Source organism: Miniopterus schreibersii, assembly GCF_964146895.1.
Source record: "Miniopterus schreibersii genome assembly, chromosome: X".
In the NCBI taxonomy this organism is placed as follows: Eukaryota; Metazoa; Chordata; class Mammalia; order Chiroptera; family Miniopteridae; genus Miniopterus; species Miniopterus schreibersii.
In genome coordinates, this window is record NC_138104.1 from 43,732,854 (window position 1) to 43,760,432 (window position 27,579).

At 35.3% G+C, this 27,579-nt stretch overlaps 1 protein-coding gene across 1 annotated transcript in view; it reads right to left on the minus strand.

Moving 5' to 3' along the window:
• Positions 1-3,490: 3,490 nt before the first annotated feature.
• APOOL (apolipoprotein O like) overlaps positions 3,491-27,579 on the minus strand; it is a 95,392-nt gene continuing 71,303 nt past the window's right edge. Inside the window, exons 5-9 of the mRNA XM_081124996.1 lie at positions 27,392-27,490; positions 23,369-23,460; positions 10,960-11,070; positions 10,652-10,769; positions 3,491-4,025 (exon numbers count right to left, since the gene is read on the minus strand). Coding sequence (XP_080981122.1) covers positions 3,937-4,025; positions 10,652-10,769; positions 10,960-11,070; positions 23,369-23,460; positions 27,392-27,490 — 509 coding nt within the window. The 3' untranslated portion in view covers positions 3,491-3,936. The remainder of the gene's footprint in view (positions 4,026-10,651; positions 10,770-10,959; positions 11,071-23,368; positions 23,461-27,391; positions 27,491-27,579) is intronic.

A 27,579-nucleotide genomic window follows, 5' to 3' on the forward strand; every position in this document is an offset into this window, starting at 1 on the left:
ATTAAAAAGATCATACACCATGAACAGTGGGATTTATTCCAGAGATGCAAGGCTGGTATAATAATCCGCAAATCAAAAAATGTGATACATCACATAAACAAAATGATGGACAAAAATCATATGATCATATCAATAGATGCAGAAAAAGTATTTGACAAAATCCAGCCCCCATATTTGATAAAAACTCTCAACAAAGTGGGAATAGAGGGAACATAACATAATAAAGGCCATATATGACAAACCTACAGCGAACATCATACACAATGTTCAAAAACTAAAACTATTTCACTGAAAACAGGAACAAGACAGGGATGTCCATTTTCACCACTCTTATTCAACATAGTATTGGAAGTCCTTTCCACAGCCATCAGACAGGAAGAAAACATAAAAGGAATCCAAATTGGAAAGGAGGAAATAAAACTGGCATTATTTGCAGATGACATGATATTGTACATAGAAAATCCTAAAGACTCCATCAAAGTACCTCTAGATTTAATAAATGAATTTGGCAAGGTAGCTGGATACAAAATTAACATCTGGAAATCGATGGCATTTTTATACACCAACAATGAACTCTCAGAAAGGGAAACTAAACAAAATAATTCCATTTATCACTGCTAATAAAAAAATAGGATCCCGAGGAATGAACTTAACCAAGGATATAAAAACCTGTACTAGGAAAACTACAGGACACAGGAAAAAAAAATAGAGGAAGATATAAACAAGTGGAAGAATATACCATGTTCATGGATTGGAAGAATATCACTCAAATGTCCATACTACCCAAAGAAATCTATAGATTCAAAGCAATACCCATTAAAATACCAACAGCATATTTCACAGAGCTAGGACAAATATTCCAAAACTTTATATGGAACCAAAAAAGACCCTGAATAGTCACAGCCATCTTGAGAAAGAAAACCAGAGTTGGAGGGATCATTTTACCGGATATCAAAATGTATTACAAAGCCATTGTAATCCAAACATCCTGGTATTGGTACATCAACAGACATATAGCTCAATTGAACAGAATAGAGACCCCAGAAATAGATACACACAATTATTGTCAGTTAATATTTGACAAAGGAGGCAAGAGCATACAATGGAGTAAAGACAGTCTCTTCAATAAATGGTGCTGGGAAAATTGGACAGTTACGTGCAAAAAAAGAAACTAGACCACCCACTTACACCATACACAAAAATAAACTCAAAATGGATAAAAGACTTAAATGTAAGTAATGAAACCATAAAAATCCTGGAAGGAAACATAGACAGTAAAGTCACAGACATCTCATGTAGTAGAATTTTCGCTGATAGATCTCCCAGGCCAAGAGAAACAAAAGAAAAAATAAACAAATGGGACTACATCAAACTAAAAAGCTGCGCAGCAAAAGAAATGGGCCTCAAAATGCAAAGGAAATCCACCCTATGGAAGAACATATTTGCTAAGGATGTATCTGATAAAAGGCTAATCTCTAAAGTGTACAAAGAACTCATACAACTCAACAAGAGGAAGACAGACAATCCAATTAAAAAATGGGCAAAGAACCTGAATAGATATTTCTCCAAAGAGGATATACAGATAGCCAAGAGACACATAAAAAAATGTTCAATGTTATTAATCATCAAAGATGCAAATGAAAACTACAATGAGGTATCACTTCACACCTGTAAGAATGGCTGCCATCAACAAATCAACAAATGATATGTGCGGGCAAGGATGTGGAGAATGGTGCAGCCACTATTGAAAACAGTATGGAAGTTCTTAAAAAAATTAAAAATGGAACTGCCTTTTGACCCAGGGATCCCACTTCCAGGAATGTAGCCTAAGAATCTTGAAACACTAATGAGAGAGAATATACCCTTACATTCATAGCAGCACAATTTATAATAGGTAAGATCTGGAAACAGCCCAAGTGCCCATCAGTAGATGAGTGGATAAAAAAGCTGTGGGACATTTATACCATGGAATACTATGCAGCTGTAAGGAAGAATGATGATCTCATACAGTTTGGGACAGTATGGATGGACTGGAGAATATTATGCAATGTGAAATAAGCCTGGCAGAGAAAGATAAGCATTACATGATCTCACTTATAAGTGGAATCTAAAGAACTTAATAAACTGATGAACAGAATAGATTCAATGACATAGAGGCATGGATCAGACTGAGGAATCTCAGTGGGAAGGAATGGGGGGGGGTGGGGGGAGAGATTAACCAAGGAATTCATATGCATATACGCATAACCCAAGGATACAGACAATGGTGGGGTAAGGGACTGGGGAAGGGGGTGAAGGGAAGAAAAACTGACATCTGTAATGTTTTGAACAATAAAAAAAGGACAGAGAAATATTGGCCCTGGCCAGTGTTGTTTCGTGGTTATAGTGCTAGTGACAGTGTAGATTCACACACCAAAGTGTCATGGGTTTGATTCCCAGTTCAGGGCACATAACCTGGGTTGCAGGTTCTGTCCCCAACCCTGGTCAAGGTGCATGGAGGAGGCAATCGATGCGTCTCTCTCACATCCACTTTGATGTTTCTGTCTCTTTCCTTTTCCCTCCACCCCCTCTCTTTTCCCTTCCCTTCCTCCCTGCCTCCCTTCCACTCTCTCTAAAACTCAATGGAAAAAAATATCCTTGGGTGAGATTTAACAAAACAAGAAAATGAGACCAATACCAAATGAGAAAAAGACTAGGAATATAACCTGAAGGACTTAGTCATTTAAGGGATTCAGAGCAAGAGAAGAGTGAAGAATAACAAGAGAAGTAGGAATATGAGAGAGCAAAGTGAAGAAGTGTGTTTCAATGGTCGGTCAATAATGAATAATTACAGAAAATTCAAGAAGGTATAAAGGCCAGGATGTCACAACTTAGGAATTGGTAGTAAGAAAGTAAGAAAGTGACATTAATTGCTTTTATATGAAATATACTTTTTTATGAAATAGAACTATTATAGAAAGGAAAAGAAAAGATGGCTCAAGAGATAGAGGCAAGGTTAGGGTAAAGGTTTGTTACTGTTGTTTTTAGATATAGGAGATCAGAAGCTATTTAGAGATTAAGGGAGAAATATAGAGTGAAAAGAGAAACCAAAGACTGAAGATATAATATGGTACTGGAAAAAACAGAAAGGAATGAGATCAGGAACACAAATAGAATTAGCCTTAGAAAAGAGGGATGGTGTGGCTGAAAAGAGGTAAGTCTTGAAGGTAGATGGGAAGAAGTTGTGAATGATCATGACTAATAATAACGTTTTTTTCTCAATGTAATAAGATACACAGTCATCTTTGGCAGGTATAAGAGACTTGAGAATAAAAGGACTGTATTAACCTCTCCTGAGGTTAATAGAAAACCAACTAGAACCAGTAGAAGGTCTGCTAAGCAGCACTGGAGGTCCCATAGAGCACATGGTCCCCTTAAATAGTTACAAGTGTTTTTGGACATTTAAGAGGAGTCAACATTAATAAAACAAAGAGACAAAGCCAAGCCCAAGTGTCATAAAATATGGGTACTTTATTTCAGCTCTGGGAAATGATAAAAGAGAAGGATAGGGAACATATCCTTCCACAATCCATTCTAATTTAGCTGACATTAATTAGAAAAAGCTAAAGCAAATATATGTGTGTATAAATATTGATATATAGACATATTTTTTCAGATCTTAGCCTCACAAGTGTTCACTCTATTTGTTATTTATAAGTCATTAAATGCATCTTAATACTACTACCTCTGCCTCTTCACCAATCATTTAATATTGTTTAGACTGTATTTGCTGTTTGTGTTTTAATCACATGTAGTTGTCAAACTATACATTAGAAGATGTAAGGGGTAAATTTGCTTTAAGTTATGCTCTATGCATCACAGTTACCCATTATATGATTTTTTTTTTCATTATTATTTGGAACTTCACACATCTTGTAATTCTCTATGTAGACTATTTCAGCTTCTAGTGCTGTACATATCTATATCTTCTGGATGGGACTGCCCGTGATCCATGAGCTTGGGGTCAGGCATAAACTGTGTAGCACCTGATAAAGTATTAAAATGAAAAAAAATTAGTCATTCATTTAACAAATTTGTTATTGGTACTAGGAATACAGCAGTGGAAAAAACGGTAAAAATCTCTGCCAACACGGACATAACATTCAAGTTGGGTGAGGCAGACAATTAATTAAAAGAAATAATATATCAGATAGCGGTAAGTGCTATGCAGAAAAATAAAACAGGGAGGGTCATATGGAGTGCCTGGGTGATTTGCAATCTTAAATAGGGTGGCCAGGAAAAGCATTCTAGAAAAGTGATAATTGAAGGAGGTGAGGGTGTGAGTCCCGTAGATATCTTAGGGAAATGCTTTATAGGAGGAGAACAGAGCAAGTATTACAGATCTGAGGCATAGCTGAGTAACCACAAAATGGCCAATATGGCTGGAACAAAGTTGGCAAGATGTGGTGATGGTGGATGCAGTGAGAGTGGTAAGAGACATGTTCAGAAAACAATGGAATGGTAGGCCACAAAGGGCTATAATAAGGCTTTTCTTTTTTATTTTAAGCAAGAAGAAAAGCTACTAGGCAGTTTTGAGCAGAGGAGTGACATGATATGTTGTTTTTTTAAAACATCACTCTTGGCTATGGGGAGAAGAGACTATAGGGGAACAAGTGTGAAAGAAGGGAGACCATTTAGGAAGCTATTTCATTACTCCAGGACAAAGATGCTGATGGCTTTAATGAGGGCAGTGGGAGTGGAAGTGGTGAAAAGGGACTGGATTAAGGATAAATTACTAAGGTAGAATGGACAGGATTTCCTAAATGGATTGAATATGTTGTGTGAGAGAGGCTCTAACTTGAGCAACTGCAAGAATGGAGTTGATATTTATTGAGATAGGGAAAAATGTGGGAGAAGCATATTTGGGGGAAGGCAAATGAAGTGTTAAGTTTGGGGGTATGTTAAATTTGAATTCCAAGTAGTCATCTGAGTACATATGTTGACTAAATAGCTAGCAATGTGAATCTGTAGAGTTCAGGGGAGGACTGGGCTGGCTTATAAATTTCGCAGTCCTAGCCTATATGTGGTATTTAAAATTATGGGACTACATGAGATTACCTGATTCTAGAACCTCAGAGAAGAGGTCTAAGGATTCAGCTCTTAGGATACTCCAATTTTTTGAAGTTAAGATTCGGAAAATATAGGAGAGAAGCTTAAAAGAAACAGTCAGTCAGTGAAGTAAGAGAACCAAGTGCAGGTGGTATCCCAAAGGCCAAGTGAAGAGACTGTTTCAAGGAGTAGGAAGTAATCACCTGTGTTAAAAGCTACTGATGGGCTGCATGAGGTGGGATTGAGAATGGATTCCTAGTTTTGGCAATGTGTAGATCACTGTGATTTTGATAAGGTGACTGTGTGCCAGGCAGGATGCTATGTGATTTTCATGCATTGTCTCAGAATACCACCATGAGATAGGTGATATGTTTATATTATCCTTGTTTTGCAGATAGGGAAATTTTACTTTAGAGAAGTTAAGAAACTTGACCAATGTCATTCAGCTGATAAGTGGTGGAGCCATGAATGAATCTGATCCCCAACACAACAACCTTAGCTCTTCAGTAAAATGGGGACTAGAGTAGTGTCATATAATTATTTTTAGTATTCATTATAATAATGTGCACAAAGTCCTGCATATTATACCCTATGCATACTTAGCCAAGACAGAACTACTTTCATATTTCCTTTTGACATCAGAAAAAAATAATTTCAGAAATTTGTTTTTATTTTAAAGGTTTTTCAAAATTTGATTCATTTTAAAATTATTACATTTGGGAAACACACTTTTCCCCATAGAGAAATTTAATTTTCAGTTTTATGATGAAAACAAAGAAATAGATTTATAGGCAATTATTTATTTTACACCTATCATTTCAGAAAATTTTTCTATTTTATAAAGTGTGATATACCTATATGTAACGTCACCAGCAAATATATTACAAACAACCAGATCATTAGTAATCACTACCCATGTAACTAATAACAGTTTTCTATAGAATACAGTGCTTAACCTTAGGGGGTCTATGGATAGAATTTGTGTGATCTATGAACTTGGATGGGGGAAATTTATATTTACTTTCATTAACCTCTGACTAAAAATGGGCACTTCCTTCAATAATGAATGTAGGAAACAAAACACAATAGTATTAACAGTACCTTAGATTCTGTCACTAATAGAAATCACAGATATTTTCGTATTATACTGAAGTTGCAGTTATCTTGAAATATTTACACTTACCACCACTTCAAAACTATGGCCTTCATTAGATATTTTGTTAGATATTATTGTTTAAATACATTTAAGGAAGGTCATATATTATTATGTATTTTATTTTACGCATTTAAAAACTATTCTGAGAAGGGGTCCATAGCATACAAAAAACGCTAAATGGTTCTGCCTGTTTCCTTCTCAAATGTATCTTTACTGCCACTTTGTGGCAGTTTTTGCTCAGTGCCAGTGAAAAGTGTACTAGGAAATAGTTTTCTTCTTTGTCAGGCATACTATAATAAGCATGTAACAAATACTTTATATAAGTTTGAATGTGACTGATTTGCTCAAAATGCCATAAACTAAGTTCCTTAACACTTCTACTCACTTTCTTAATTTATGTTCTTGTCCAAAGTCTAGTCAAAGATTCAGCTCACACAAATTTGAAAGGCCCCTTTACCTTTAGATTGCCACTTCTCAAAATTTGTTGAAAGGCTTCAAATTTTTAATTTACCCGAAGCTTATGTCAGACATTATTAAATAGAGGAAAATACACTGAGAATTCCCTGTGGAGCTTTTCCTATAATTACCTGCTTAGAGGCCTCACATCTGGAGATTTTGATTTATAATTCTTAGTTTGAGTGAATTTTAGAAAACAGAAAACAAAAACCTCAAATAATTGTGATGTGGATCCGTCTGGTTTAGAACCACTAAGCCTAGGTAATTTTATTTCTGCCTTTTTAAAATGATTCACATCATGTTTTTCTGAGTAATTAACGCTTATATCTTTTCTTATAAATTTCTTTACCCCTTGAACTGATCAAGGGCTCTCTATCCTCCCAAAGGATTAGCCGTAATAGAACTCTTCTTGAATCTCAATCGCCTAATCATTATAATACATTTCTTTGTACTTTATTTTTTAATCTCTAATAAAAAACACTTTATGCATAAAGTTGTTTTGGAAGACATTTTTAAAAAGCTAGCATTACAACAGGAAAGGAATAAAGATGTTTAAAGTTATAAAACAGCAATGAATTATTGTCTCAAATAGCCATTAGTGATATCTGTTGACTAATAATTTAGTTCACACATTATCTCATTTATATTACAAGAAATGGGACAGATCAGTAATAAATTACTGAGTGAAGTTAAAATAGGAATTATATTTTTGTTTCTTTTGTATAAAATTGGGATGATATCTAGCATTTAGCTTCTCAGTAATTGGAATACTTAAACATACTAGTCACTGCAAAATAGTTTCTCATACTTTGTTCTATTCTTCCCATTCTTTTTGCTCTAATTCGGTTGGGCTATTTTCTATTGACCTGTATTTGAGTTCATTACTTCTGTCCTCCCTTGTATGTATGTAGTCTTCTGTGAGTTCTTAATTTCAGGCACACATTTTTTTACTTCTAGAATATCCACTTGATTTTTTAATAGATTCCAATTTTTCTGTGAAATTCTCAATCTTTTCGTCCATTCTGCTCATCATGTTTTTTATATAAAATATTAATCACAGTTACTTTAGAGTCCTTTTCTGCTAATTTCAACATTTGATCACCTGTGGGTCTGCTGCTATTACTTTTTCCTCTTTTGATTGTCTGACATGTCTTCCTGCCTCTTTATATGATTAGCATTTCGTTTGTATGGTGGCTATTGTGTCAAAAAAATATAGAAGCTCCACATGATATCTTCTACCTGCTATGGAACCTTTTTCCTCTTTTAGGAAGGGTGAAGGACTTACCATCTCAATCCAATCAGGCACTGAACTGAGCTGCAGTTTCAGTAACTCAGTAAACCTCTGATTCCTCTCTGTTCCTCAGGTATGCACTCCCAAGCTAAACTGAGAACCTGGGGAGTTTCTGTCTGCATCGCACTAAAAATCTGTAGGAAATTCGGTTTTACCCTTCAAAGGTCTTAAGATTGGTTATTTAGTCTCCTGAGCCATAAAAATTCCTGGCAAGTATCATAAGGAGGGAAATGAGTCTTGTATGTATGGCACATTTCATCCCTCTCAATCCGGAATCAGCAAACATTTTCTGCAAAGGCCAGAGCAACTATTTTCAACCATAAGGTCTCCAATGCAATCACACAACTCTTCCATTGCAGTGTGAAAATAGCCAGATAATACATAAATGAACAAATGTGGTTGTGTTCCAGTAAAATTTTATTTATGGAAAATGAGATTTGAATTTCATAGAATTTTAACTTGTCAAGAAATATTTTTGTTTTGAGTTTTCAACCATTTAAATCATATAAAAACCATTTATGGCCTGTGGAATGTACAAAAATAGGTGCTGAGCCATATTTGGCACAAGGGCCAGTTTGCCAACTTGTGCTTTAGAGGGACATTAATCCTGTGAGGTGATGAGAGATTTTACCCTGCTTTCATCAGATTTTGAAGAGGTCCATGTCACCAAATTTCCAAATTAATGATTTCCAAAATAACATAATTTTCACCATAAATGTATATGGATGATAAAAAAAAATAAACTCATATTCAGAGCCATGATATATATATATAGTTTTAGAGTTCACACAATCTATGTTGTAAGTTGATATGTGGTGGCCATAGCTAGGCTCCCCAGCTAAGTAACATGCTCCTAAAGTATGCTCAATGAAAATAAATTTGTTTATTGGCAAATGGCTAATTACTCTAGTCAAATGATAATGATACCTTCTAACAGGAAGGGATTAGTATGTGCTTGATATTGCACTTTGTGTTTTACATGCAATATTGCATTTAATTCTCATAACTATGTGAGAAACACTATTATGGTCCCCAATTTATGGATAAAGAGATTGAGGTTTGAAAATTTCAGACCCATGTCTTATTATAAAATCTGTGTTCATAATCACTACTGTTTCTCAGGTCATAGATCTTTGGGACTGCATGTGAAAAGTAGAATGGTGAGTCATAAGGGTCTACTCTATAATCAACTTTGAATGATATGTAATAAGGATAAATGGTACTGGCATATCTCTTTCCTCTACATGTCTCCTTAGAATGCTTTTCATATATTTCATTACCCATGAGAGGCTGGTAAACGGTTTCAAAATCCAGATATGTTAAAAAAAAAAAAAAGTTATTGGCTAAGGATGGATTGGTCTCACTGTTAAACCATAACATGTTTCATCTTCATAAAATACTCTGGAATTGACATTTAGAAAAATGACTGGATATATTATATACTTGAGGGAACATGGTCCACTGTGGATTACTCAGAGAGAGTGTAAAAACTGTATGTCATCTTGATTAAAAAGGAGAAATGACAGAGGAAAACAGTAAAAATCAAATCATGTTTGTTAGTAACAGCTTTTATAAAGATTAAATGAGAGAGGAAGAGGCTGAAATTGGAGTCTTAACTCTGGTTTTAAATTAGCTACTCTGTACAAAAGGAAAGAGCCTGGACTTTGGTGTCAAGAAGATTTTGTCTATAAACACAACTCTCCTTATAAACTATGATTTTGGGAAAGTTACTTTTAAGTTCCCCGAGTCTCAGTCTCTTCATCATAAACTGATTACAGAGGTTTGTTTTGTTTTGTTTTGCTTTGTTTTTGGGTGAGGATTGACTACCACAATATATTTACAGCTCTTAGAATCACAGAGGAGGTGCTCAATAAAGGCGACCTGAATAATGAAATATTATCATTATTTCCTAATTCTTTACCTCTGAGTTGGTCCTATTTCCTTTTCAGTAAAGACAACTTAATTGGTAGTACCATTGACACTGTACAGATAGATAAATCTATATAAGCCAGTGACTGGTGAGTTTATGTGGATACATACTGAAATGGTATTAAGCACTCTGTTACCTTCTTATTGATCACAGTAAAACTATTACAGTATTTGTGTAGAAAGTATAATTGTCACTAATTGGTACCACAAAGTATTAATTGCCATTATGTAATACCAGCAAAGTTATTAGTATTATAATTGGTGTTATTTTTACAATTTGATGTTAAAAGTTCTCCCAGTATCTAAACTAAATAAAACTGATGGTGGAAGCCAAGACTGCTGATAGCGGTAAACAGAACAAGAAATGGAAAGCTAATACTTCTTCCACGTAGATGTGACTCATATTCACAGCCTGTAAATTGACAGAATACAGAAAGGCACATTTTACTCCACCTGATTAAAAAGCTCACATTTATGAAGTGATATTAAATGCTTCACTCATCCAACCGGCCAGTGTTACTTTATACCCCCATATGAAAAGATCTGTATTATGTACAATATCACAATTAGAAAAGTCCGGGGTACCTGAGTAACTCATAACCTAAAAATATATACAGAACACAGATATGAGAAAGAAAAAAATATGAAAAAAACACATAAATAAGTTCAAACTAATAATTATAAAATTTTAAAAGAAAGAATAAAAATAAAATTGAATTATCCAAACAAACCTGTATTTAATTCTGATTTGGTCTTCATTTCAGATTTGAGTTCTGTTGGAAAAGCCATTGAGTGTTTCAGGTCATGAGCTGTTTTTGCAGGTATTTCTATTTCAGCAGAGCTTCCGAGCTGTTTACCAAAAAGATTTTCCTCATAAGTGAATCATTTTACTAAAAGAATAAAATATCTTATAAAATTATAGCATGCAAAGGTATTATGTTCCTTCATCTTTTTCTCATTGTTCTTGACCTCTGTCCAGGACTCCCATTATAAGCCAACATCCACCCAAACAAACCATTTTGGTCCCTTTAAACTTGACCTTAGTTTTTTCTTTAGGTTCAGGAAGTGACTCTTTGTTGTTTTTTGTCCACAATGATTTAACTGCTTCATAAATTTGCTGGCTTGTAGCATATGCCTTTTTCCCGGTTACCTAATTAAAACAAAAAAATAAAACAAATAACCTATTTTTAAGAGTTAAAAGAACAAGCATTAAAAATTTATGTCAGGTATTTTATATTAACACCCAAATCAGAATCAATAGTAAAGATATGAATGCATTTCTAGATGATAAAACACAAAGCCTTATTTTCTAAATCTTATGTGAAAAACTATTTGCCTCATGTAAAATGCTAAAACATGTATAGTTAGTAAAACATTAAGAGTGGATCCTAATGAAAGCTGTGAATTTTGGGTGATAATGATGTGTCTGTGTAGTTCATCAATTGTAACAAATGTACAGGTCTAGTAGGGGATCAAAGGAGTCTATGCATGTGTGGGAGCAGGGATTGTACTGGAAATCTCTGTAGCTTCCCCTTAATTTTGTTATGAACCTAAAACTGTTCTAAAAAATACTTTTTTTTTAAATTTTTAAATTTTATTTTTGTTTAAAATATTACAGATGTCCCTTTTTCTCCCCAATGACCCGTTCCACCCCATCCCATTCCCCTTCCTAGTCCCTCTCCCCACCATTGTCCGTGTCCTTGGGTTGTACATATATGCATATAAATTCTTTGGTTACTCTCTCCCCTTCCACCCACTGGCCCTCCTCCATCACTCTGACATTCGTGAGTCTGAACTATGCTTCCATGTCATTGAATCTATTCTGTTCATCAGTTTAAGTTCTTTAGAGTCCACATATAAGAGGGATCATGTGATGTTTGTCTTTCTCTGCCTGGCTTATTTCGCTTAGCATAATTTTCTCCAGGTCCATCCATAATGTCCCAACACGTACGAGATCCTTCTTCTTTACAGCTGCGTAGTATTCCGTGGTGTAAATGTCCCACAGCTTTTTTATCCACTCATCTACTGATGGGCACTTGGGCTGTTTCCAGATCTTAGCTATTGTAAACTCTGCTGCTGCGAACATACGGGTGCATATATTCTTTCTGATTAGTGTTTCAGGATTCTTAGGATACATTCCTAGGAGTGGAATCACTGGCTCAAAAGGCAGCTCCATTTTTAATTTTTTGAGGAACCTCCATACTGTTTTTCATAGTGGCTGCTCCAGTCTTCATTTCCACCAGCAGTGTACCAAGGTTCCTCTTTCTCCACATCCTCACCAGCACATGTCGTTTGTTGAAAACTGTATAGTTAGCATTCACACTGTGAATTTAAAACTATGTCAATTTAAGAGGAGTTTGAGATAATAAACAGCTGACTGGGAAAACAAGATTTTAAGATGCTACAAAGTTAATGCTTCTCCTAAAATTTTTATGTTGCTTTCTCCAGTCATGAAGAAAAAGCATCAATGTATTTCTACAGAGAACAATATTCTTTTTTGTAGAAACATGAAATAAAAAGTGAACTACAAACACTAAATCAGAGTGAATTTAGGTTGCTGACTGAATTCCTGAATGTGTTAAACTTTCATTTATATCTCTTCCTGTTTGAAAATCTGATTCTTTCTTTTTATTCTCTCATCCGTATGTTCCTTATGGTTAAAGTAGTTTCAATAGCTAATGATTATTCAAGTTTTAAAGAGGTTTGGGGGAGCTTTCCAGAATTAAGATTTGTATAAACAAAATTTTAAAAACTATATTTTTCTTCCATTAAGTAGAAATATTTTTATTATGTTTGCTAAGTATATATGACCCTGAAGAAAAATCAATCCACTGGTATAAAGAAAGTCCTCTTTTTCCCCCACCATAATCTTTGTTAACAGTTGTGTGGATATTCTTCCTGAGTTTTTACTTTTATGTGTACATTATATACATACATACATAGCATTTTAAAACAAATGGAATATAGCCCGATCCAAGATGGCAGCAGAGTAGGTAGAAGTCACACACACCTCCTCCTAGGACCAAACTGGAATTACGACTAAATTATAGAACAATCAACCTGAATAACCAAGTCAGGGTGTGTATGGGAGGCAACCAATTGATGTATCTCTCTCACATCGATGTTTTTCTCTCTCTCCTTTCAACCTCCTCTCTGAAAAGCAATGGGAAAAAAAAAATTTGGGTGAGGGTTTAAAAAAAAAGACTCCATTACAGCCTGGCCAGCATGGCTCAGTGGTTGAGCATCAACCTCTGATCCAGGAGGTCACAGTTCAATTCTTGGTCAGGTCACATGCCCAGGCTGCATGCTCGACCCCCAGTAGGGGGCATGTAGGAGACAGCTTGTCAATGACTCTCTCATCACTGATGTTTCTACCTCTTTTTTCCTCTCCCTTCCTCTCTCTGAAATCAATAAAAATATATTTAAAAAAATACTCAGTTACAAAAGGAAGGCCCACAAAACCCACACAAGGGGCATGCCTGAAGCATCCAGCTCAGGTGATCAGAGACTGCAACACTGGGTCCCAAATGAAACTTACTATATAAAGCCACCTAGCCAAGACTAAGAAACACAGGAGATCTACCTAATACATAGAAACAAACACAAAGAGGGAACTAAAATGGAAATACAAAAAAATATGCCCCAAATGAAAGAACAAAGGAAATCTCCAGAAAAAGAGCCAAATGAAATGGAAGCAAGCAATTTACCAGATACAGAGGTCAAAAAAATGGTTATTAGGATGCTCAACAAACTTAGAACCTCTGTTATAGAAGAGTAAGAAGTTAGGAAAATTCTATGGCAAGTGAATAGGGAAACTGAGGCAGATGCTTAAACAGCAGTTTGCAGCCACCTAGTAAATCCTATCTTCCCTAAACCAAGGACACTTAAGAACAAATAGTTTGCACTTCTCTCCAACTAGAGAGTAAATAGCTTAAATCACTCTACTCAGCTAATCAGTGAGACAGATAACAGAAATCCAATTAAGTGCCATTTGCCAACTACACCCAAGGACAGACAAATTAAGAGAATTAATCTCATTTTGGCACCTTGGTATACATCTGATGAATATTCTGTTGATCTGCCCCTAAGACCTCCCCTAAACAAGAAGGTACCAGCTCACTTTCCCTCTAGGAAGCAAGTGCATACCATTCCATACCCACTCTTCTTTCTCAACAAGTATGTAACCCCTAACCTCTAAGGGACCTCATGAGACTTGCAACAAGGGGAGCAATGAGCAGCAGCAGCAGCTCATTCCAGGCTAACCCCCTGAACCTATCTCCAAGGTCCCTTTTCTCTGACCTCCCAGGGACCCAACGCAGCCCAGCCCAAGCACCCTTGTTGCTTCTTCTAATGTCCTTCCTGTTTCATTGCCCTAAGTGTGCTTTTGCTGTGGCCAATAAATTCTTGCTTGCTTTTATACACTTTATTTATTGATTGAAATCTTTCCTTCAAGAAGACAAGAACCAGTCTCACTGTCTTCTCTTCCCGATAACACTTCAACAGCATGTAAAAGGGCATAAAACTCATAAAAAAGAACCAATCAAAAATAATGAAGAATGCACTTTCTGAAATGAAAAATACACTAGAAGGAATAAACAGAAGATTGGATGAAGCAAAGGAATGAATCAGTGATTTGGAAGACAAGGTAGCAGAAAACACCCAATCAGAGGAGCAAAAATAAAATAAAAATTGGCAGAGGTAACTGGAAATTCAAGAAAAAGGAGAGGACCATAGTATGGCATGGCATCTGCCCCTAATTGTTAGGTTCAGACAAAAACTTAATGTTCCTGAGGGCTCACCTATCCCCTCCATGAGAAAGTAACTTTTAGATGAACTCAACAACCTGTTCGTTAAGCTTGGTGCCTCTCCACTTTCAGAAAAACCACACGCACGTCAAAAATTCCCTCCTTACACCCTATAGAGAGACTTCCTCCCAAATCATTCGGTGCTGATGCCATTTGGAGCTCAGCCCATCTGTATTCAAATGCCCTAATAAAATTGCCTTTACCTTCTCATCTGGCGTCGTGTGTTCTTCTTCGGCAAGCCTAACACTAACTACCCTCTATGAGTGATGTGGAACCCCAAAGGACTTCAGCTTATAGACGTATTCCTAAGGCAATTCCAAGATGACCACAGGTTAACTGGAAGCTACAATGACTCTCCCAGGATTAAACAGGAGTTACATCTAAAATATATGAAAATCATCCTGAATAACCAACTGAAGACTAGCTGGAGAGAATCTTTATAACCAAGGACATAATGAGGAGGCTATATCAAGACTGATAGGAAATACGGAGGTGCAAGAGGGCTGGCTAGACTCCCACAGACAACAGTTGAAGTTCTGGAGGGATATCTCAGCTGTGAGGGGTTCCCTCTGAGAAGTCTGGGGTCTAAACCCAAAGCTGTGCTCCCCAGCTCAGAAAAACAAAACCAGAAAAGGTGCCCACATAACATCTGGCTGTGAAAATGACCAGGGGTTCTGTATGGTGGGAAGAGATGGCTAGAAACACAGGCACCCTCTAACAGGGGCAACACACTAAATTTCGTGTAAAGCCACTCACCTTGGGTTCTGGCAGAGGGATAGCTGAGTGCACTAGAGCTGTGTGAAGAGAGTCTGGAGTTGGTGGCTCTGGGGATAGAGCTAAGAGGACAGCCACCAGGATCCCAATGCTGAGTCATTCCCCTATACTGCAGAAGCTATCTTTCTCAGACAGTGCTTTCCTATTAATGAAGCTTTATCCTCCAGGGAAGCAAGTGTATCACCCATTGGAAACCCTCCCGCCCCATCCTGTGGAGTTTATGCCCTGGAAAGGACTACAGCCTGGGGGTCATTAAGCGAGTGACACTAACAATGAGCTTGCAGGCAGAGGCAGATATCTGAGTTATTTGAGTCTCTGCCTGACTTGCTTCTGGGCCCGGGGCTAGGAAAAGCAGACCTTGTTGGTCAGCTTGGTCTTTTCCTCACACACTTGGCCTCAGCACAGGGAACCACAAGTGATGGATCAGTGATAGATCCAAACAGGGTAGTCAGGGCCAGTTACAAAGAGCATCTAATATTGGCCTGCACCAGAGACCTTCTGATGAAGCCCCACAGCAATAAACCAAGTGGCCAGCTTCAGACAACTATAGAGCAGCACACAAAAAGCTTCACAAGCAGTATATCCACAGGCAAATACTGGCAGGTTCCAAACCCTGCTGAGGTGAAATCCTCTTCAAGTGATAAGCACCTGCAGAGCAGCCTGAAAGCTGTGCTGGGGTTGAGCCTCACTGTCAGTCAGCCTGAGGGTTGAGCCCAAGCATGAATGGGCCAATAGCAATTAAGGCTCAATTAAACAGGAGGGCCTATGCAAACTGCACAAGGTACATTATTAGAGCACCATGGTCTGGTAAACAGGAAAACTGTGGCACTGGGTCACACAGGTTACCTACTATATAAGGCTACCATACCAAGACTGGGAGTCGTAGTAGATCTACCTAATACATATATACAAACCCAAACAGGCAGCCAAAATGGGGATACAAAGAAAGAAGCCCCAAAAGAAAGAAAAAGAGAATTCTCCCTAAGAAGAGCTAAATGATATGGAGATAAGCCATTTATAAGATATAGAGTACAGAGTAATGATTATAAGGATCCTCAACAGCATGGAAAAATTCATAAAAACTATGAAAAGCAACCAGTCAGAAATGAAGAATCTCATAGCAGAAATAAAGAATACACTGGAAGGAATAAACAGCAGATTAGAGGAAGCCTAGGTTTGGATCAGCGAATTAGAAGACAGAGTAGACAAAAATCACTCAATCAGAGAATCTAAAAGAAAAAACAATTAAAGACGACAGTTTAAGGGAGCTGTGGGATGTGAAACATAAAAATAACCACATCATAGGAATGACAGAAGGAGAAGAAAGTGAGCAAGGGATAGAGAACCTATTTTAAAAAAAAATAATGGCAGAAAAGTTCCCTAACCTGGTGAAGGAAAATGCCTCACAAGTTCAGAAAGCACAGAGAGTCCCAAACAAGAAGAACCCAAAGAGGCTCACGCCCAGATACATCATAATTAAAATGCCAAAATTCAAGACAAAGCAAGAATCTTAAAGGCAGTAATAGAAAGCAATTTGTTACCTACAAAAGAGCTCCCATAGGCTATCAACTGATTTTTCACAAGAAACTACAGGCCAAAAGGGAATGGCATGAAATATTCAAAGTAATGAAAAGCAAGACCTGAAACCAAGAATATTCTCTCCAGCAAGGCAACCACTCAAAATAGAAGGCAAAATAAAGAAATTCACATGCAAAAACAAAACAACAAAACAAAACAAACAATAAGGTTAAAGGAGTTGATTCACACTAAACCACCATTGCAAGAAATGTAATAGGGACTACTGTAATAATAAGAAATAGAGAGAAAGAGAGAAACACAGGCATAAATAATAAAAATAGCAATAAGTGCAATAAAAACCTTATATGTAAATGGATTAAATGCTCCAATTAACAGACATAGGGTTAGCTGAGTGGATAAGAAAACATAACCCATATATATACTGTCTACAAGAGACCCACTTCATAACAAAAGACTCACACAGGATGAAAGTGAAAGGATGAAAAAAAATTTTCCATGCAAATTGAAACGAAAACAATGCAGGGGTAGCAATACTTATATCTGACTAAATAAACTTCAAAGCAAAGGCCATAAAAAGAGACAAAGAATGTCACTACATAATACAAAAGGAATCAATCCAACAAGAAGATATAACCCTGAAAAACATATATGCACCCAACATGGGAATACCTAAATATATACAAAAATCTCTTGGAGGTCTTTAAGGGAGGGAACAATAGCAATACAGTCATAGTTGAAGACTTTAATAACCCACTGACTTCACTGGATTGAATTTCCAGACAAAAAACTCAACGAGGAAGCAGTGACCCCAAATAACACACTAGGGCAGATGGGTTTAATTGACATTTACAGAGCATTTCATCCCAAAGCTGCAGAACATACATTCTTCTCAAGTGCACATGGGACATTCTCAAAAGCAGACCACGTTAAGACAAAAAATAAATCTCTACAAGTACAAGAAGAATGAAGTCATATCTTGGATCAGTGACATGAAACTAGAAATCAAGTACCATAAAAACACTCAAAAACATTCAAACACATGGAGGCTAAATAGCATGTTATTAAACAATGAATGGATTACCAATAAGATCAAGGAAAAAACAAGAAACTTCCTGGAAAAAAATGCATATGAACACACCACCCAAAATCTATGGGACACAGCAAAAGCAGTCCTGAGAGGGAAGTTCATAGCACTACAGGCCTATGAATCATTAAAAAGTCTAAGAAACAAGAAAATGTCAAGAAACAAGGAAAACTTCTAATAAACTATCTAACTCCACAACTAAAAGAATTAGAATGAGAACAAGAAAAGCCCAAAGTAGAAGGAAGGAAATAATAAAGATCAGAGCAAAAGTAAATGACATAGAAGCTAAAAAACAATACAAAAGATCAATGAAACGATGCGCTGCTTCTTTGAAAAAATAAACAAGATTGATGAACCTTTAACCAGACTCATCAAGAAACAAAGAGAGAGGACCCCCAAAAATAAAATCAGAAACAAAAGAGGTGAAGTAACAACTGACATCACAAAAACACAAAGGTTTGTAAGAAATATTACAAGGAACTATATGCCAACAAGTTGGAACACCTATGTGAAATGGACAAATTCTTAGAAACATACAATCTTCCAAAAGTGAATCAGGAAGAATCAGAAAACCTGAGTAAGAAAATAACTGTTAGTGAAATTGAAGCAGTAAAAACAAAACAAAACAAAACACTAATATTTTTATAGTATATTTTATGACTAGATCTTCATTCCACCTGGTATTTAGTTTTGCATGATATCTGGTAAAGGTTTAAGTATTTTTCCAAAATCCCAATTATTCCAACACATCTCTTAAACATTCCAATCCTTCTTTACACACTGACCTAAAATGCCAGCTTTACCATACCCTCCTTTTCCCTACAATGTATACAAAGATGTATTCAATATAATTGGTTTTGAACATTCTCTTTTGTTCTCTTTATTTCATTGTCTATGCTGTATAGTCACTAATACATGGGAGATGGACAACAAATACTGGTTGAATTAATTTCATATTGACTCCAAATCCAGAAATTTTGTAAGAGGTGTATTAAATTTAAAATTTGGGGAACATCTGCCATTTTCTAATATTGAGTCATTTTATCCAGAAACAAAATATATCTCTAAATGTCAAGTTAAAAAAAAAATGCTCTTCAGTTAGGTTTAATAGCTTTAAAAAATGGGTTTTAAAACATTATTTGATAAGTTTATTCCTAAGTGTTTTATAGTTTTCAAAGGCAAATTACTTATTATTTTACTGTGAAGGAAAATATAAACAGCAAAGAGTAATCCAATCTTGAAGTGTACTTCTAAAATGGTGACTAAATGGAGTGTTACTTTTATTTCTCAAAGGATCTTCTGGATATTGTTTTGTAACTTTTCAACATCATAGACTCCTCGGAGAATCTCTTGAAAGGCATGGGACGTTTCCTTCAGAAAAATACACATACAGTAGAAGAGCTCTCCCCTGACTTCTGAGGATATTTTTTCCATTGATTTTGCAAAGAGAGTGGAAGGGAATGAGAGAGGGAGAGAGAGAGACACAAACATTGATGTGAGAGAGACACATCAATTGGTTGCTTCCTACACGTGCCCCGACCAGGGCCAAGGATCGAATCTGCGATCCAGGTATGTGCCCTTGATTGGGAATCTAACACAAGACCTTCTGGTGCATGGGCTGATGCTCTAACCAATGAACAATACCACCTAGGGCTCACCTGACATCCTTTTAAGAGACTCATCTTATTAAAGATGTTTTAAAAATGTATAATAAATGATGTTCATAGAATGCTGAATATTCACTGCTAATGAATACTCTCCATTATGTTCAAATACTGTCTTTCACAGGTCATATGCTTACTGAAAATAAGTTTTATTTGTTTCCAAGTCTCTACATCAGTTTTACTACAATTAAACAATTTAAATGTAACAAAATATGATGAAATATGAGTGTGAAAGAATTGTTGTTGTGTGTAGGGAAATTAAGCTAAATACTTTGTAAAGATTCAAAAGTGTATTACTTTCAAGTTTTATATCCCACATATGAGTGAATTCATATGGTTCTTGACTTTTTCCATCTGATTTATTTCTCTGAGCATTCTATTCTCAAGCTCCATCCATGTTGTTGCAAATGGCAGTATTTCATCTTTTCTTATGGCTGAGTAATATTCTATTGTATTTATGTTACACCTTCTTTATCCAATCATCTACTGAAGGACACTTTGGTTGTTTCCATGTCTTGGACACTGTGAATAATGCTGCAGTGAACACAGGATGCATATATTTACAAATAAATGTTTTCAAATTTTTTTGGTAGATACCTAGAAGAGGGGTTGCTGAGTCATATGGTAACTCTGTTTTTAATCTTGTGAGAAACCTCCATTCTGTTTTCCATAGTGGCTGTACACTTTATGTTCCCACCAGCAGTGAATGAGGGTTCCATTTTTTTTCACAGCCTCTCCAACACTTGTTATTACTTGTTTTATTAATAATAGCCATTCTAGCAGGTGTGAGGTGGTATCTCACTGTAGTTTTGATTTTCATTTCCCTAATAGCTAGTGAAGTTGTTTATCTTCTTATATATCTATTGGCCATTTATATGTCTTCTTGAGAGAACTGTCTGTTTAGGTCTTCTGCCCATTTTTTAATTGGGTCATTGTTTTATTTGTTGTTAAGTTGCATCAGTTCTTTACATGTTTTGGATATTAATTCCTTGTTGGAGATGTTGTTTGCAGGTATCTTCTCCCATTTGGTTGGTTGCCTTTTTGTTGGCTTCCTTTATGGTTTCTTTTGCTGTGTAGCTTTTTAGTTTGATATAGTCCCATTCATTTATTTTTGCTTTTGCTTCCCTTGCCTTTAAGGTCAAATTCATGGGATTTAAAATTGAAAGCAACAAATGAACAAAAACAAACAGAAACTCATAGACACAGACAACAGTATGGTGGTTACCAGAGGAAAGGAGAGGTGGGGAATAGCAAAGTTTAAAGGAGGTCAAATATATGGTCATGGAAGGGGAATTGACTGTGGGTGGTAAACAAGCAAGGTAATATACAGATGTATTATAGAATTTTACACTTGAAACTTATATAATTTTATTAACCAATGTCACCTAATAAATCTAATTTAAAAAATTTAAAGTGAATTATTAAAAAAGGTAACTGCTGTCAAATTAGAGGTGACCAAGACAACTATAAAAGGCTAGAGAAAAAATAAAAATCTAACAGGTTTCTACTCTCATATTATTTATAAAATGTTTTAAGTACTCATTCTATTTTTTAAAATCCTAAACTGAAACAGTAGAAGACATATTACAGATATGGCTAACTATAAGAAAGATGCTATTGACCTTCAGCCAGGAGACCCATACTCATAGAAAAGCCCTACTTCAAAGACAGAAAAATGAATATACATTTATGTTTTAATTTGATATATATTTACATTATATATTTATAACTTTTAAAAAACTTCCTGTTGTAACATTTTTAATTCCTAACTACTGATCCTGATAATATCAAATTAGAAAGCATCTATTGTATACATAGAATTTTTCATATGGTCTCAGGTGGGCAAGTCACAGGTTCTCTAAACTTCCTTAAAAAGCTCAGGTTAAGAACCCATGTTATATATATATTAGAATCCACCAAATGTTACATATGACATTGTTATATTACAGTTAAAATAAAAACAAGGGTCCCAACTCTAGAAATTTAAGAATTATTATTTAACCACAAAAGAACTTTTAGGAACTCATATTAATAACTCTTTGAACATACAAATTTTTTATTTCAATATCAGTAATTCTTTTCTTTTTATTTCCTTCTGTCAAAGTAAAATTGAATTTAATACTTTATTTTTTAATTAAAAATAAGGTGCATACTATGATCCTGTTCTTATAAAACTATATCTGCCTATTCACCCATTTATTTTTCTATCTCTATGCTGGCATGCAAAAATGACTAGAATAACATTCTATGAAATTTTAACACTGATATTTTTCTAAATGGAAATATTTCAGGGGGTTAGTCTGATTTTTCCTACACTTTTTTTATAATGCTTAAATTATTTAAGGATGAGTAGGTATCAATTTTATAAAAAAACACCTGAAGTTATTATTGTAAACAAACAAAAGGATCAGTGGCAGTATCATGCACTGGGAACAGCAATGGACAGGAAAGTACACCTGAAGCTGAACAGAACCCTAGACAAATTAGTCACTGTGAAACTTCTCTGGGCCACAGTTTTCTTACTGTTAAAAGTTGAATATAATGAGCTCAAAAGTTTCTTTCAGTACAGAAATTACATGAATTTAAGTGGCTAATTCTTGCATAAATTTTAAGAAAGATTTAAAAAACTAAATGTATCATTTTATCCAACAATTATCTCAAGTCTAACAAGATTTAATGAATAATGCTCTTTTTATTTGCTATTCGCTGTTATAATTTAATTCCATTACAAACTGCACAGGACACTATATCCTTGACATCCTCAAAATACTAAATACGCAGTTTTATCTACATCAATAATTGAAAAGAGGCCATAATGATAATACAAGTACAGGATGTCCTTTTGGTAATACTACACACTGCTTCAAGTGTGAGGAGCAAGTGTTTGTTAAATGTTAAATGTTGGTAATTAAGGGAAGAAGGAAAGGAAGAAAAAACTGCACATTCCAAAGCTCTCCTTCTCACTCTGAATATGTGTTAAAATAAAGTAAAATAGTGACACAGCTCTTAAAATTACTAGGAAAATATTTGGATTTGTAGGCAAGCTCACAAGAAAACGACAGAACAGCTATAATATGGATTTTCATGGAAAGTGTTACTTAGTTCCAGATGGTTTCAAAATTGAGTTTGTATATGTGTCTGTATTTTTTTTTTTCACTTTCAGAAGCTTCTGTTATCTTGTCTGGGTACCTATCAAATGGCTGTTTCTTGCATTATGTTAATCTGTTGAACTGACAGCTGCCAGTAGGTGTAATTTTCTGTTATTTCAATTTTACGTAGCTCTACAATAGAGTGGTACTTATCCCCATAAATTCTAATTCAGTATCTCTGAACTTAATCATCAAAGAGCATGTATAATGTTGAATTACACTGAAACAAATTCATCTTATTTGTGATGGTCATATAGTTGGAAATTGCATTTACCATGCTGAGATGTTAATGTGACTCTGCCAATTTAAGAGTTGATATTAACTTTATTTCTCTGAAAATTAAATTTTGCAGGTACTATATGACATTTAAATATTGCCATACCAAGAGTTTAAATAAATACTGAAATGCAGCTTTCATTTAAAAACAACTTACCTTTGCAATTATTACAGACTGAACTGGGTAACAAACAGTTGTTCCTAAAGTGGCCAGTCCCAATGGATAAGCAATTTTCTTAAATCTAGAACCTAAGAAATTCAAACAAACTATTAAATTCCTAATGGATGCTATCAGAAACTTGATGCTTTTATAATTTTAACATTCTCTTTGTTTCCATTTAAGCCATCACCCAATGTTAAATTACCCATTAGGTAATAATACCAATCAAGATGTCCATAAGGATCACAATTCAATTAATACCCCTTAGTTGTCACATCCAATTTAAGAAAAGTATTCTCAATGTAACATAATTACATACACAAAGGGGATTGATGATTTCTTCTTTTTTTAAACTAGGTATCTTTTCATGTCCTAAGACATGTTAAACTGAAATGGACTTTCTTTATATATCCTTTTATGATTAAGTGTTTAAGAAGGTAAAAGATCCAATTAAATAATCAGCTAAGGACTATAAAAAGTACATAACTCCTTCATGTCATTAACTTAGGATAGTGGAGTAATAATTTAATAATTGCAAGTAACTTGAGATAATTCATTTGTAAAAGTGTCTTATATAAGCATTTAAGAGTCATTTTTCAAACTATTTTGAACAGCAAAATCCTTTTCAAAATAAATCTTAGAGATAGAATGTCAATAGAAACTTTGTATATAAAACCAATAAACTTGAAACTACTCTGGTTAGCCTGCAGGAGAAAAGCCCAGTGTTGATCCCTACCTGCATAGCTTTTCCCTTTTCCTCATACCACCCCCAAATTCCCATTGAACCCTAGGCTCTGTAGAATAGTTTGAAAGCACCACTCTAAGCCATAGCTTAGTTCCAACAGATCATTGGTACAAAACAATATGTATCTTATCAACAAGACAGGCCATAACAAGTGTTGGAGAGGTGGTGGAGAGAAAAGAGAACCTTTATTCACTGCTGTTGGGAATGTAGACTGGTATAACCACTATGGATAGAAAGCAGTCTGGTGATTCCTTAAAATATTAAGAATAGATTTACCTATGACCCAGCAATTCCTCTCCTGGGTATATACCCCAAAAACTTAAAAACATGTATTTGCAAAGATATATGCACCCCTATGTCCATTGCAGCATTATTCAAGGTAGCCAAGACATGGAAACAACCAAAGTGTCCTGAGATAGAGGACTGGATACAGAAGATGTGGAACATATATACAATGGAATACTACTCAGCCATAAGAAAAGAAGAGATACTACCATTTGTGACAATGTGGATGGACCTTGAGAATATTATGCTAGTGAAATAAGTCAGTCAGAAAAAGCTAAGAACCATATGATTTCACTCATATGTGGAATATAAAACTGAAACTTGTAGACATGAACAGTAGTGTGGTGGTTGCCAGGAGTAAGGGAATGGGGGGTGAAGGGGAACTTAACATATGGTAACAGGAGAAGATATGATTTTGAGTGGTGGGCACACAGAACAATATATAGATCTTGTAACACAGAAACTCACATCTGAAACCTATGTTTATATTGACCATTGTCACCCCTAAAAATTTAATAAAAAAAAAACAGTATGTATCTTTAAATGCTTGTCTGGGTACCTTAAGCTCTTTAAATATGATTTGGGCAATTAGAGGATGGAATTTATAACTGGGGATAAGTACTCTTATTCTCTGGAACTCTTACATTCCTTAATTTAAAAATGAAACAACCTGATATATCAGTAAAGACTAAGGTGAAAAACATCTGGCAATGTTTGCAGGCAACTTTACAGTTTAGGGAAAGTAAAAACAAGTTTAAGGACTAAAGCTAGGCAAATCAACCATAAAGTTACCTGATATCAGATTTCAGACTGGTTCAGAGCTGTGACTTCCAACCCCATGTAATTTAGTTTGGGGACAATGACTGGCAACTTAGTTGTGGACAGAGGATGAATGAAAGGTGACCAAAATGGCTACTGATAAGAGAACTGCATCAGCTTAGAAGAGGCTTGACTGAGGAGAGGAAAGAGTAATGCCTACTGAGAGAGTTTCTATAACCAGAGGTGGATGATGGGCAAATATAAAATTCACCACATACTTATGAAAGAAAGTTATTTAATGATGTGCAGAAAAAGAGTCAAGAGAGTATATCCAAGACTGCCATTGTTAGAAAGGCCTGTTTGCAAGGCTGGCTCTTGGCTGGCATCTGGGAACTAAATTGGTAAGCAGTTCCTTACAATGATAGAAAACATTCCCTAATTGATAAGATTGGTACACTGTGCCTAAATTGTCTTTACAAAAAATGTGGTTTTTGATGAACAACTACTTTCCTTCTGGGAGTCTAGAATTTGGGTAGATGCTAGACAGACAGTGTGTACATGACCCGCCCCTACTAATAATCTTGGTCACTCAGTCTCTAATGAGCTTCCCTGGTTGACATCTCAGGCATATTGCCACAAGTCATTAGTGGAGGATTTAAGTGCACCTTTTATGGCTCCACTGAGAAAGGACTCTTGGTAGCTTGTACCTGGTTTCCTCTAAGCTCTGCCTCACGTGCCTTTTCCCTTTGCTGAATTACTTTGCATCCTTTCACTGTAATAAATCTTAGCCATGAATATGTCTGTAGGCTGAGTCTTCTCAGTCTTTCTAGCTAATGGAAAAACCTGGGGGTGGTCTTGGAGACCCTTTACAGAAGAAGTACAGTGGGAAAGAAGGACAAATTTGTTTGAGATACAGAGTGCAAAGAGGGGGAAAAGAAATACAATATACCAAGTCTCGTGTGCTAATTGAAAGTAGTGAGTGGTCCACTTTCCAAACTCCATTTTGAGTTGGCTGATGTCAGTTCCAGCAATCTCAAGACCAGGAGGGAATACATTTTTTTCCCCTCATATGTCAGTATCTCTATCTCAAATCCTTAATATAGCTTCCAGAAAATTGGTTGTCATGACTAGGTAAGGAAAAGTAGTTTGAGTGGTTAGTATACATTTTTATATTAATATAAAACTCTCAAGACCTTTTTCTTTTAGATAGCTACTCTTAAGACCTTTAAAAAAATAGTTATCTAGAAGATAAGAAACAAAATAATAAATTACAATATTAATAAGAATAACTATATATTCTTAAAATTTTTATTTTAAAATCATCTTACTGGAACTTCTTTTTTTGGTGTACAGTTCTATCCATTTTAATATACGTATAGAGTTGTGTAACTACCACTACAATCAAGATATGGAACAGCTCTATTGCTCCTAAAAATAGCTCATGGTATTTCTTTGTATTCACACCTTCTCCCTATTCCTAACCCCTGGGAACCACAGACCTATTCTTTGTCACAATAGTTTTGTCTTTTTGAGAAAGTTATATAAACGAAATCATACAATATTACACTTTTTTGGAATGGCTTCTTTAACTCAGACTCATCAAGATTGTTGCATGTATCAATAGTACATTCTTTTGTTGCCCAAGTCGTATTCCTTTGTATGGATGTCCCATAGTTTAGTTAATTGTTGAAAGACGTTTAGGTTGTTTCCAACTTTCAGGGATTATAAATAGAATTGCTATTAACATTTGTGTACAGGTTTTTCATTTCTCCAGAGTAAATCCCCGAGAGTGGGATTACTGGGTCTCATGGCAAATGTATGTTTAACTTTATGACTAACTTTTGACAAACTATTTTCCAGAATGACTGTACCATTCTGTATTCTCACCAGCAGTGTATGAGAGTTTCTGTTGCACTACATTCTCAAATATACTTGGTATGGTTAGTCTTTTTAATTTTAGACATTCTGATAGGTGTGTGGTGGTATCTCACTGTGGTTTTCATTTGCATTTCTAATAACTAATGATGTTGAACATCTTTTGGAATAGCTATAACCTTGAAAACAAAAAGGTTTTAATAAAAGTAATCATACTGTACTATAGAATCTAAATGTTTGAAGGTAGTATATCCTAATAATATTCAATAAAGGATATGAGGTTTTCCTATGACAGTAAAATTCAGAATATACTGTAATTGAAAAGGACAATATATATATATATTTTTAAATCCTACCTTTTCTTGCTGAAACCAAGCCTGCCAATCCTGAAACTGTAATCACTCCGACTTTTGGAAGAAAATCTCGTGGTGGATTCTTCAAATAAACATATGCATCTCAAGAAATAAGTTAAAAATTAATATAAATGACTTACTACAACTGGGCATTCTATATAGTAAGACAAAGAAAAGTTAGAGATAATAGC